The sequence below is a fragment of the Kwoniella europaea genome, chromosome 3, assembly GCF_036810445.1.
Source record: "Kwoniella europaea PYCC6329 chromosome 3, complete sequence".
Classification (NCBI taxonomy): Eukaryota; Fungi; Basidiomycota; class Tremellomycetes; order Tremellales; family Cryptococcaceae; genus Kwoniella; species Kwoniella europaea.
Window position 1 is genome coordinate 995,051 of NC_089489.1, and position 12,641 is coordinate 1,007,691.

General features: G+C 47.7%; 6 protein-coding genes across 6 annotated transcripts; 2 read left to right on the forward strand and 4 right to left on the reverse strand.

The window, feature by feature from the left end:
- Positions 1 to 1,107: 1,107 nt before the first annotated feature.
- On the reverse strand, positions 1,108 to 1,776 carry V865_008239 (uncharacterized protein; the record flags this gene model as incomplete). The annotated part of the gene is made up of 4 exons (XM_066231976.1): positions 1,108 to 1,249; positions 1,338 to 1,434; positions 1,480 to 1,570; positions 1,726 to 1,776. 4 exons carry the CDS (start codon positions 1,774 to 1,776, stop codon positions 1,108 to 1,110), a joined length of 381 nt encoding a protein of 126 aa, XP_066088073.1.
- A 110-nt stretch (positions 1,777 to 1,886) lies between these two features.
- V865_008240 (uncharacterized protein) lies at positions 1,887 to 3,152 on the reverse strand (the record flags this gene model as incomplete). The annotated part of the gene is made up of 3 exons (XM_066231977.1): positions 1,887 to 2,249; positions 2,294 to 2,669; positions 2,722 to 3,152. The coding sequence occupies 3 exons, from the start codon at positions 3,150 to 3,152 to the stop codon at positions 1,887 to 1,889; spliced, it is 1,170 nt and encodes a 389-aa protein (XP_066088074.1).
- Positions 3,153 to 3,287: 135 nt separating this feature from the next.
- On the forward strand, positions 3,288 to 4,742 carry V865_008241 (uncharacterized protein; the record flags this gene model as incomplete). Its single annotated transcript, XM_066231978.1, has 8 exons — positions 3,288 to 3,353; positions 3,407 to 3,420; positions 3,469 to 3,738; positions 3,935 to 4,102; positions 4,171 to 4,203; positions 4,246 to 4,291; positions 4,467 to 4,652; positions 4,704 to 4,742. The coding sequence occupies 8 exons, from the start codon at positions 3,288 to 3,290 to the stop codon at positions 4,740 to 4,742; spliced, it is 822 nt and encodes a 273-aa protein (XP_066088075.1).
- Positions 4,743 to 4,749: 7 nt separating this feature from the next.
- Positions 4,750 to 5,537, reverse strand: V865_008242 (uncharacterized protein; the record flags this gene model as incomplete). The annotated part of the gene is made up of 4 exons (XM_066231979.1): positions 4,750 to 4,968; positions 5,015 to 5,274; positions 5,328 to 5,411; positions 5,459 to 5,537. The coding sequence occupies 4 exons, from the start codon at positions 5,535 to 5,537 to the stop codon at positions 4,750 to 4,752; spliced, it is 642 nt and encodes a 213-aa protein (XP_066088076.1).
- Positions 5,538 to 5,805: 268 nt separating this feature from the next.
- On the reverse strand, positions 5,806 to 7,723 carry V865_008243 (uncharacterized protein; the record flags this gene model as incomplete). The annotated part of the gene is made up of 8 exons (XM_066231980.1): positions 5,806 to 5,889; positions 5,935 to 6,100; positions 6,155 to 6,213; positions 6,255 to 6,324; positions 6,370 to 6,474; positions 6,522 to 6,751; positions 6,813 to 6,877; positions 6,925 to 7,723. 8 exons carry the CDS (start codon positions 7,721 to 7,723, stop codon positions 5,806 to 5,808), a joined length of 1,578 nt encoding a protein of 525 aa, XP_066088077.1.
- An 898-nt stretch (positions 7,724 to 8,621) lies between these two features.
- V865_008244 (uncharacterized protein) lies at positions 8,622 to 10,327 on the forward strand (the record flags this gene model as incomplete). Its single annotated transcript, XM_066231981.1, has 7 exons — positions 8,622 to 8,700; positions 8,755 to 8,827; positions 8,889 to 9,058; positions 9,113 to 9,206; positions 9,249 to 9,433; positions 9,487 to 9,765; positions 10,035 to 10,327. The coding sequence occupies 7 exons, from the start codon at positions 8,622 to 8,624 to the stop codon at positions 10,325 to 10,327; spliced, it is 1,173 nt and encodes a 390-aa protein (XP_066088078.1).
- Positions 10,328 to 12,641: the final 2,314 nt, after the last annotated feature.

The following is a 12,641-nucleotide window of genomic DNA, read 5'->3' on the forward strand; positions in this document are numbered from 1 at the left end:
AACAGGGCAACTTGCACAAAGAGGAATGTCTCCATATTCAGATTGGGATTACGTAATTGCATTATGACGTTTGGGTCAAAAACACCGCGAACAGCAATTCCCAATGTTTCCCAATGTTCCAAGTTGCTGTACACATCTTCATCTTTTCATTCGCCTGGTTCCGATTTAATGATGCGTGCATGAGCATGAGCATGGCAATGTGCTATGCGGCCACGCTAGTACAGCTTTTGAACCACTTGCAGAGCCGCTGTGACGCTGACACTGATCAGCGGTGTGAGAGCGTAGGAAATGACAATCGTCTTGGCAACCGCAGTCTCCACATCCTCATCGGTATCCGACATTTCGACAATCTGAATAGCGAATCAGTGGGACTGGCGCAGAAAGCTCGATGCTATAACTCACTGCAGCTAGAGTAAGAGCCGGCGGTCCGACAGGAGCAAGCATCATGATGAAATCCTGCACATCAGCGTCATGTCGCACTCGCCAGAACTCACCAAAACCGGATCGTTTAAAATCTTGTCGCCGACAGCCTTACGGATTCCATACACCATACTGATAGAGATCACCGGCATTACAATGAACCTGAATATGAAGAGGTAGACTAGAGGGAAGATGGGTGGTCTCGAACCTTTCTTCGTCTTGAGATGGGCACCGATGACTAGCATCTGCAAGGCCGCGTATAGCTTTCCGATCTTGTCGATCGAATCGGACAGGCTACTATCTCAGCTCCGACTTCTCAGAACAACACTCACGGACTAAGCCAAGCTCCTTTCTTAAATAACCAGTTGTGGAGAAACGGGATGAGCCCCGCAACGATTGCTGCAAGTCCACCGTACATGGGCGGATTCATGAAGCCTGCCAAGCTCTGTTGCAAGATCTTGGCGATCTTCCAGCCCTTCTTGCCATGTTGTCTTGCTTGATGGAGCAGTGGTGCATTCTCGTTGTCCCCGGAGTACGGCTCGATGGCAGGATAATCTTGATCCTCATCGAGGACCTCTCGCACCTTCTTGATCGCATGAGGGGATTCCGAATGAGAGCAGGGATGTGGTATATCAAGAGGGTGTTTCTTCATCATCACTGATTGTCAGCTTTGTGCCTACTTCGTCTTTACGTACCTGGACCGAAGGAGAATCGGGTCAGATTGCACACCAGTGCGTTTATAAGAAGGAAGACCTGACCTCGATCTAGCACCGCATCGAGATCGTCGTTCTTGACCAAAGGTGATAACGTGCCGTTTTTGCCCAGAGAGCTGAATAAGAGTAGCGGGAGGGACGTTGCGTTGTTGAATACCATGCATGGACTGCTCGTTAGCGAAACCCGGGAGCTGATCGACTCACATAATCCACTGCGGCATACCGAAAGCAATCACCCCGATCGCACCAAAGATCCAAGAGATAAGTTGGAAAACTACCGCATAAGCGAGAATGACCCAATCTTCCGAAAAGCATCAGCATGGTTGTGTGCACATTGTGAACTTACAATCTTTCAAGTTATCCCAAGATGCGAGAGGGCCGATCTCTGAGAATAGAAGAGCAGGTAGGAATAGAGTCACACATAGCCTGGAAGCACTCTACTCGTGAGCTTTGTTTCTCCATATCAGCTCACCTCTTCGCCCTCGAGAGAGAGTAATTTCCATTTGCTCGCGAAAAACCCATAAACCAAGACAAGAATAACCGAGATCGAAGCCTAATGGTCAGCTCTGCTGAAGTTCATGATTCAACTCACCTCGACGGCAGACCAGGTAGTGGACAGGATCTCAGATGGAGATTGCAACATGACTGGACGATAATAATGAAAAGAGAAGGATGAACAATGCACAAATACAAAATTGTTATATAACGAAAGATCACCAGGCATAAATGACATCATAATGCTTATTTCGGAATCTACTCCTCCATCTTCACATCTTCCGTCACGATCGTCCTTGTCTGCTTGAGTTCGAGACGTGTCGCACTTCTGGTCCTCTTGAGATTCAGTGTCGGTGAGACATCCTCAAGCTTCCTCTTCACAGTGAGAGACGATTCCACCTTTGTCTTTACGACTTTGACTTTTGATTTGGGTTCTGGCAGATCCGCCGCGAACATGACTGCCTGACACCATCCTCCCATTGGACCCCACCTGTCTAGCAGAAACTGCTGAGTCTCATCGTATACCTGCTTCGACATTGGCTTGTTGCGAAGCCGCGATGGGAAGGCAGGATGTCTTGCAGCAATGGCCGCGACATGAGTGTCGATGGGAATGAGTGACGGCTGAATATCTCTTCAGCTTGCACCTTTCCATACTCCTCACTCACCTTGTCCATGCACATGAGCATGACACAATCTGCGACTTTACGTCCCACACCTTTTAGAGCGACTAGCTTTTCTCTGACTGTATCCACGTCTTGATTCCTCCATCTGAGAAGACCTGCTTCTATTCCCTCCTTGAACTCTTCCTCCAGGGTTTGCAAGCTAGACTCGATGAAGGAGGCACGATATCCGAAACCCATAGACCTCAACAAAGCTTCAAGCTTTGTGGGAAGAGCGGTGGGAGTTGGAAACAGGTGATAAGTGGTTTCGCCATCGTTGTCCGGATTATGAAGAGTCAGGAGAGGAGGCGAGAACGACTGGGAGAAACGATGTAACAAAGACGTGATACGGGGTATATGATTGTTGGTAGAAGTGATGAACCTACTTTGTCAGCATGCTTCCTCAAAGTCCCATCACTCACGCTATGAGACACTCCCATGGGTCTTGACGAAGAACCCTTACTCCCACTGCTCGTTCATTCACTTCCACCTTGCCGAACAGCTCCGGATCTCTAGCTCTCCAATCATCATACATCCTCTCCAGCTCTGGGTGAGCCTTCAGCTGAAAGTAATCGTTGACCCAATCCTTGGTGATACCTTTTCTCTGATCCGCTAATGCATCGTGCTCATTTGGGTGTACTGCAGCATAATAAAGATGACTTGGAGATTGTCGAAGGCAGACGACTCGGGGAGGGTTATCGACGGCTCTTGAGAATTCTTCGGTGGGACTGCCAGGCGTCGACGACGCTATAGCATGCCTGTGCCATAGGAACGATTGCCCGACAGGTAGTGAGTTGGCCAGAGTGAGGTTCTTGAGACTCAGTGGAATACTAGACCAGCCCGAAGGGAATGGTGGTCTTGACATGATTCTATCATACGGACAATGGACAAAGAGCAAGAAGAAGGATATCCCGCAAAAGGTCAAACGCGACATTTCACTGTTTTGACTTTTGATTTCTTTCTCCTTCACATCATTCATGACCTCGATACTCACTTCATCATGGACTCAAACGATAATCTCGCTATAGCATTAGATAGACTCAAGTTCTATGCTCGGGATGCAGTGGTGACGTTGACTCAGGTGAGCTTTCACAACCGTAGCAAGCAGCTGACATTCAGTGTATTTGCAAACCGTAAGTGTGTACAATCATCATGCTCTCGCTCAACTTCCCTCTTACCAGCGATGCAAGCCTCAAGATCAACGGACGTCAATACAAGATAGAGAAACTGCTTGGTGAAGGAGGTTTCTCATTTGTATACCTCATCCGTGATTTATCCTCTGATCGTCTATACGCTCTCAAGAAAATTCTTATCACTTCAGGACAAGAAGGTGTCAAGGAGGCTATGCGTGAAGTAGAGGCATACAGACGGTTCCGACATCCCAATATCATCAAGATACTTGATTCAGCGGTCGTGCAAGATGAAGGAGGCGAGGGCAAGATCATCTACCTGTGAGTTACACATGATCTTTGACCTCTGCTGACAGAACAGGTTCCTTCCTTACTATTCCCGAGGCAATCTCCAAGATGCCATTGCTGCATCATCTGTCACTGGAAATCGTATGCCTGAACGCAAATTGCTGGAACTTTTCCATGGAACCTGCCTAGCGTGAGTCTTACTGAGACGGTCACATTGCTAATCCACCAGTGTCCGCGCGATGCACAACTACCACCTGCCCGCGGTCTCAGCATCATATCCTCCCACCCGCGAAGATGATCCCTTAGTGGGCGAACCGGTCTTTGATCATGACGATGAATTAGCCAATGCTGAGGAAGGAGAACTGATACCATATGCGCATCGGGATATCAAGCCAGGGTACGTCTCACGTCTATCGAAACACTCGCTGATAATCACAGGAACATCATGATTGCCGATGACGGAAGTCCCGTCCTGATGGATTTTGGTTCTACGATCAAGTGAGTTGAAAGACTTCGGAGCCCTCGCTGACTGCTTCCCAGAGCTCGTATCAACGTGGAAACAAGGCAGCAGGCTCTACTGGAACAGGTGAGTTGACATAGTGTTAAACTAGACTAACATTGTCAGGACATCGCAAGCGAACACTCCTCGATGCCATATCGAGCTCCAGAGCTTTTCGATGTCAAGACCGGTAAGATGCTGGATGAGAAGGTGGATATTTGGGTGAGTCATGCATGTCATGCATCTGTGCTGACTGCTTCAGTCGCTTGGCTGTACTCTCTTCGCTGTTGCGTATGGCCATTCACCTTTCGAGGTAGACGGCACATCCATCGCAATGGCCGTTGGCAGTGGACGTTACAAGCACCCAGGAGGATACTCTCAGTCACTAGTATCTCTCATCGACGCTATGCTTATTGTGGATCCAGAACAAAGACCAGATATCCAGAAGGTGAGCCATATAATCTAAATGACATATACGGATACTGAAACTGTATACTAGGTGATCGACCTGACGGAACAGGCCATGAGAGAAGTCTAAATATCTCTCATCGACACCCTCCACCTCTCGCTCTTACTTCAGCCAACCATCTCACTCTCGCCATATGAACCTCCATATCTATATCTACCATGACTCTCTGTACATACTCCCTGGGCAGGGGTGGAATCGAAGAAGGGAAAGGACGGAATTGAGGAGGAGGGGGCGGAGCAATGGGCACTCGTTCCAAAATCGGTCGCCAGTAAGGATGAAGGATTCTTTGCGGATGCTATTATATCATATCAGTATCATTACTCTTGTAGATAGTGACTCACATGGACTCTTTGAGACAGCCTTGCTTTGACCCAAACAATGTCAGGTGATATGATGATCGGCATGTTGAACAGCGGATGATAAGGGGGAGGTTGAGCGAATCGAGGTCTTGCTGGTATGCGGGTTGATGGCGCAAACTCTGCTTCAAAGACAGAATGGGAGGAGCTCGGCATGGGAGGTGGCAAGATAGGATTCCGAAGCTTATCCAGTCTCTCATCGTAAGCCGCTCTCTCTTGAGGATTCGATAATACTTCATACGCCTCTACCGCAATAGTCAGTGATCTATAACGTTGGAGAATGGCCTGTACTACTCACCCTGCAGCTCCTGAAACGTCTCCTTCGCTAACGGGTCATCCAAACATTTGTCGGGATGGCACTTTTGGGCGATCCGAAGATATGCTTTGCGTACTGAACATCAGTGACGGTAGACTCGCCTATCGACTCACCTTCACCTGGCTCGGCGTCCTCGTCCACTCGGAGAATCTCATAATAAGTCAGTAGTTCTTCGTTCGCTGCGTCAGTCATGTTTGAATGGTAACATGATATTGATAGAGGATACGGTGAGAGGAGATGCGGTCAATTTCAGCCTGATGATGAGACAGGTGGCAAGATGGATATATAGATGATCATTCAACCTTGCACTGTTTAGTGATGGATGTGAGTGACTGATCATGGTTGTCGGGGAAGACGCACGCACACAAGGGTCCATCCTTTCGTCCCTTCACGCTAAGACATAGATCCATACATACAATGTTTATATACACACAATCATCAAACACGTAAACATGCTCGCTCATTGACCAAACATGAACGATTTATCCATTTCACCATCCACGAACCTAGTCTTCTGCTTAGCTCCTGACAAGTTATCGCACAACTATGTGACATGGTCAGAGCAAGTCGACGCCTATGTACAACTCACTTGTAAATTCTCCCTTTCCAGCTCATCCGTGCGCTGCTTAGCTTGCTCTAGCAAAGCGATATATACATCCAAGTCTTTCGGAGCTGCTGTTGTTGTCGGTGCTGAACTCTTATCGAGTTCCTCCGCTTTAACCTGATGCATGGCTGGTATCTTTCTTTCCAATACACTATCAAAGGGATCAGTCAGAGTGAGAACCACCAAACAAACCGTGTCCACTCACCCTATGGCTTGGGACTGTTCAATCGTTTCTTGTCGGCTCGCTCGTAGCATCTGTTCAAGCTGACAAACCGTTAACGAAAGATATGAGATACATGACTTACCTCATAGACCCGTGCTTTGGCAGCTTCAGCCTCTTGCAGAGCGTTCTTACACCGCTGTACATCCTCATCCCTATGTAGCACTATTAGCAATCCGCCAAACTCTCGACAGACTCACCATAATCGCTGCGATTCCGTGAGCTGCTTCATCCTTGTCTCGTAGTCAGATATATGTCGAATCTTGGGTTCGGCTTCGGTAAGTCGGTTCTGCAACTTGAACCGTCTGCGACAGCTGTCAGCACGATCTCCTTCTCGAGTGATCCCACTCACTCATTCTTCACTTCAGCAAGCTCCTCGCGCTGAGTTTTGACCATTGCTCGTGCCTCACTCAGCTCCGCACGTATACGGGCCGCCTCCGTCTGCCAAGTCGCTTTCTCCTCCCGAAACGAAGCAACCTTCTCTCGCAGTTGCCCTTGCCATTTGACATGCTTCTGCTGAGCTTGAGATGCTTCAGTCCTCGTCTGAGAGAGCTGAGCGGTAAGTTCGGCGATCTGTCCAGCCTGAGCTTTCAATCGATTCACCTAAGATTGTCAGCTTAGCCCAATGATCCTTATCACTCACAAAACTATGTATTTCAGCTTCATCGTTATTCAGTCGTAAAGACGTTTTGTGTAGCCGGCCGATGTCTAGATGATGTTCAGCTTTGAGCAGATTCGTCCCGCATATGACTTACGATACAAATACTGCCTTCTCACTCTACTTGTGAACTTGGCTTCCAATCTCAACAGCTCATTCTCCTTCGCTAACCTGTTACCCAGATTCGCCGAAGCCGAATCCACCTGTGGAGGCGCAGACTGTTCATCCTGTTCGAAGAGTCCGGCACCCGTGAAACCTTGCTGATCGGAATTGGATAAAGCTTGCGAACGGGCTATGAACTCGGCGGCATCGATTCTCTCCCAGCGCTTCTCGTCAGCAAGCTCGGCGGTTGATGTGAAGACGACCAACGATGGATGGAGTCGGAAATCTCGAATCAAAGGCTCCAATCTCGTAGCTAAGACCCCAGGTGTCCAGACCTTCTCCCAGTCCACGGCATAGATGGGAGTAACGCTCTTCCCTCGTATGTACGATACCGGATCTCGGACAAATGCAATGACGTTTGAAGGCCAAGCACCATACATGGCGATGATGAACAATTGAGCGATACGACGGGGTTTCATGTGCTCTGGAAGCTCGAGGTCCATCTCCACCGCCGATTGGGCGACCTGCCAGTCAAGAGAAGGTTCTGGTAGCTCGGTCCGAGTGAATCCATCACGTGGTGGTGAGGTGTGATCGATAAATGGTCGGTCACGCCAAGATATCGCTCGACCCAGGACGATCGCCAGCAAGGGGACCTTTGGGGTAAGCACGAGAGGTGCATACGGGAGAACAGCGAGGAGAAGTCGAAGATTAATACTGAATAGTTGATTACCGGTGTCCAGCATGAGACTCTGGATGAGGATGTCAACGAATGAGCTCCCAGCGACTGTTGCCATGAGGGTCGAGGAGGAGATATCAGATGGTTCGTAAGGGGCTTCGAGGATCGCTTGAATAAGCAGCGTCGCTATTGGTATTCGCAGTAGCGATTTTCGATAGGCTCTCGTGCAAGATTGCAAGAAGTTCTGCTTGTCAGCGAAGCTCTACAGTCCATATTGACTCACGTCAAAATTCAAACCACTCCAAATTACTAAGATCCTTTTCAGCGTGACATGCGGGCGAGAGTTGTCCTCAAGAGCTTCTAACCAAGAATCTGAAGGGAAACCCTCCTGGGCTAAAGCAGACCCTATGTATTCTACTATACGAGCTGTTCCGGGAGATCTTCCATCTTGCTCTTCAACCCATTTCAGTGCGATATCCAACCATATAGCGTCAGGAGGAAGTAGCGCAGCCGCCTGGAGTACGGCGTGTCTCGAAGACAGTGTGTCTGTTTCCTGAAGGATTTCCAGCAAGCCGTGAGTCAACTGATCTGCATCTACGTCGGAGAGGCTGGGAATGGTGAGGGAACTGATGTCCTGGGGAAAGGATCGGATATCATTGAGAACTGATGGAAGCGATGTAGCACTGGTCAGATATGTACACGCCCAAATGGGAGATGGAAATCTACTGACACTGCTCCACACTCATCCTCCAGTATGTTGTATACGATGCTTGCGACGGTGCTCTAAGGGTTATCGTCACCACGATGAGGATAAGAATGAGAATGAGACGAGTGTCATGATGATATAGCGGTAGTATGATGAGTATTGTGGTTTCCCACGGTTGATGGTGGAGGGGGTTTGTTTACAATTCAGCTCAACCTTCACTCGCCATTCATTCTCATTCACCCAATCCTTCATCATTCAACTTGATCGACTGAGTCTATGGCCACATCCATATTCCGATTCTGCCCTCAACATGATCGTCTGTCATCTCTGTGGTACATCAATAGCAGACCCGAGTTCTCGCTGCCCCAAATGTTCTGGCAGGGCAATTGGTATGTCCTGTCTGGCTGTCTCCTTCAAGATGTACATTGACAAGGTAATTGTAGAACGATCAAATCCCATCAAATCTCTGCTGTCATCCCCACAGAAAAGGGGTAGTCCAGATCGATGGGCTGACAAGTGAGTTCTGTCCCGTACCATTACTCCTCAGGTGGATTTGTGAATCTGATTGCCCCTACAGGTATACCACTCCTAAATCACCTTCTTCGTTATCTTCCTCTCCTCTCAGTCTCGGCTATCGTACCAATGGATCACAAAGTAGCAACAGTCAGTCTCAGAGACCGGGCTTGGCCAGGACGGAGACTTTCGATGTTGCGCTCACCGCCTCCTCTGATGCAGAATTGGCACGAGGTGGGTCCAATGATGTAGATGCGGCACAGCAGCTCAACTGATGTAGTCTGTCAGTGTACGGCTCAGTGCTGGACCGTGCTGTGCAGCATCCTCAATGCAGAAAATGTGGTACAGACATCCGATCTGGGATGAAGATTTATCTCGCAAGGTAAGGCGATCTTGGTGCGCGCTATGTACTGACCAATATTAGGCATGACTTTCCTCCACTGCTTACAGGCGATACGCTATGTAAAGGCTGTTATACAGAAGCCTTTCCGATAGGAGTGTGCCATCGTTGTCAGCTTCCCATTATAGGCGATAGAGATGAGGGCTTCGGTGGGCAGCATATCTCTGCAAGAGGTCTCAAGTGGCACGGAAAATGTTTCACTTGCTCTGGTGAGTACGTTATACTTGGCTCATCACCAAGAACATAGCTCATCTTTCTTCAGTTTGTGACAAGGGCCCTAACCGCCAGATCACACCTCTGCTGCTACCTAATGCTTCGCCTGCCTGTCACGACTGCTACGAATTGTACTTTTCGACAGGAATTCAGCAGGCATCTAAATCGATCCCTAGCTCAACCACAGCGGGCCCATCACATAGATATCCTCGTCCTGGCGCGCTTTCAAGCAACACACAACTTCCCTCAAAGCCTTCCGTAACAGCGGAAGAAATCAAAGGACTATTGCGACCTGCTAGGGAACATACGGGCGAGGGCTCCTTGTCAAGTAAGCATTTCATTCCTTCCTGTATTCTGAGATCCATCTTTATGGACAGCTGTCACATCGTCGTGGATATATATGATTGATGTCTCGGCTATAATCTCCCTCCTTAGATCTTTTTATCAATGAAGTTTTCCGCTCCCATATGTGCTTCTTTTCTCACGGTCCCATGTTCCCTCACCCGAGTCTTCAGCGCTCATTGCCTCTGATGTCTATGTCGTTGACGATCTTCGATCCTTGCGATCGATTACTGATAACTGCTTCCCTTCTCACAGAATCTAAAGTTCAGCCCCCTCTCATCGTCTCATCATCACGTCAATCTCCACTCTCGCAAACGGAAACCTTTCGTCGCAATGACGATTTTCCCAAAGGGGACGTCCCTAGCGCCAAGCAGGATATCAAGACTGGACGGTCCTTGCAGACCACATCTGTCATTGATCGGATCCGGCAATTCGACGCCCAAATTAGCGACACTCGTAACAAGTCGAAAGTGCATCAAGGAGATGCAAGTTCCAACCATAACTCCCCTCGAAAACCACTACATCCGATGAAGAATCATAACACCTGATTCAGATTATGCGACGATTCACTGCGCATAGCCGCTCACACGATTGGGTCGTCGCTATCAGCTATGGTGCACAACTCATCAATGAAAAATTCATGACCACACACATGCTTGTAACATACACGTCGCCGTCTCTACGCCTCCATCATCGTATATATTCGTGTTCTACACCAATGCATTATGACTATGTTGACGATTGATTCTAGCGGGAGCTTACCAGATGCACCTAGACGCCCAGGACAAGGAGGCTAGACCGCCGGCTGATTAAGTTTTTCATGCAGTGTAGCTTCTAGCCAATCGGTTCTAGGTGGGGACGGTTATATAGCTCATGAAGAAGGTGACAAGTTTAGGCGATACGATGCATCTATATGCGTCTGTATGTGTAAAGAAGGAAAAGAGAAAGATAGATACAACGGCTATGAACGTGTCAAATTGACTAGAGGCGGCTATTTCCGACACTCCCACTCGCAACTATGTCTATTTGATAGTGTATCTATCTACCATTGTCCAGAAAATAATAAAAATGTCCGTCTATATCACAACTCCCACTGAAACTGATCACACTAAAAGGTTTCTGCATCACCATCAGATTCACTTCCATCGTTCCAAGTCAAGGTTGCATTAGAATAATGGACATCGCCTTGATTTGCTGAGGTTGAATATGACCGTTTATCTTGATTGTCCTGGTTAGCAGGTTGACCTTTCCGAGGACAATCCTTAGCAAAATGCTTGGTACTACCACAGGTATAACATGCATTTCTTCCAGATGGCTTGGACTGACGAGCAGTTGACCTTGATGCGACAAAAGCATAGAAATCTTCCTTTAATTGAGGATCTTGATCAAGTTGTGATAACATACCAGAAGCACTTGAGCGATTGGCAAATGGCTGGGCAAGTCGTTCTTGTTGTCCAGCATCTACTCTAAGGATGGCATCACAGATCGATTCAATCGTAGGTGTTTCAGTTCGTTCAAAGATGGTATCAACATAGCCGGAAAATCGACCAGGAAGACCGTTCAACAATACATTGACACAGAGAGAGTCGATGTCATAATTAAGAGTCTTCAATTCTCTATGTTGGGCTAGTACTTCGTTTACCCATGCGTTGATAGAGGTAGGTTTAGTTTCGTCATCCGCAATGTCGTAAAACCTATTATCAATGAACTTTCTAGCAAGAGCAAAGGCGTATTGAGCATTCGAGGTACCATAAGTTGTCTTCAGAGTTGTATATATAGCAAGTGCACGAGGGATATAGAGATCAGGGGCAGGAGAAGCATCGGCAGGAAAGGGAGGATTGTCAAGGATGTGGATGTTGGCAGCAAGGATGGTAGATGACGTAGTATTCAGGATGGAGGGCAGCGATTTGTTGATCCTTGGATTTCCAATTGGCAATGGTGGAAGCGGAACCAGTAGGACATACAGCATCTTCAGAAATATAATCCACACAATTAACAATTCTAAGTGACAGTCTAAGTCGTCGATCCCATATCACAAAGGTTGATTTACCTTCTAAAACTGGTACAGCGGTGAAAGCACGAGAGATGAGTGAGTCGGACATGATGAGACGTGTCAAGTTACAAGAGACCTAAGCTGTCTAGCGAGGGTTTAATTAGGGGTCAGGTAGAGTGAGGGTGTGTTGATCAATCGTTGCTAGACTCGGCATCAAATGTCAAGGCCAAGTCGGTTGTACCTCTGATATATCTAAGACAGTGCTGTCGGAATAAGTGATCTATCGCTATACGTATAGATTCTCAGTGAGGGTTTCTATAGGGGTCAGATACTCAGTAAGGGTTTCTATAGGGGTCAGAGTGAGCGTGGCGGAGCCTCACTCAAACTGTATATAGTGGTCGATATGTTTCATGTTTAATAGCAACCCCTAGTTGAAGGTCAGTGCGTTACGCACTGGGACGTGGCTTCACTTGGTATTCATTATATAGTTGTCCGTCACTCTGATACTTTCCTTTCTTTTCTCTTCTTTCTTCACACATCGGTATATCATATACATAGTTATATACGTATATGTACCTCATATATCTCAACATGATTGACCTTTGACCAGTAGCTCTATTGGCCGATGCAGTTGTATTCCTTCTCAAACATTCTGCTTGTACGGCGGCTTGTGTCAGAATAAGTGAGCTATCACTATACGTATAGGACTCAGTAGGGGTTTCTATAGGGGTCAGAGCAAGTGTGGCGGAGCCTCACTCAAACTGTATAGCAATGCCTAGTTGTATGATACAATACCAAGAAGAAAAGTAGGGTCAGTGCAGAGTCAAAGCAGGGTCAGTGCATTACGCACTGGGATACGGCTTCACTTG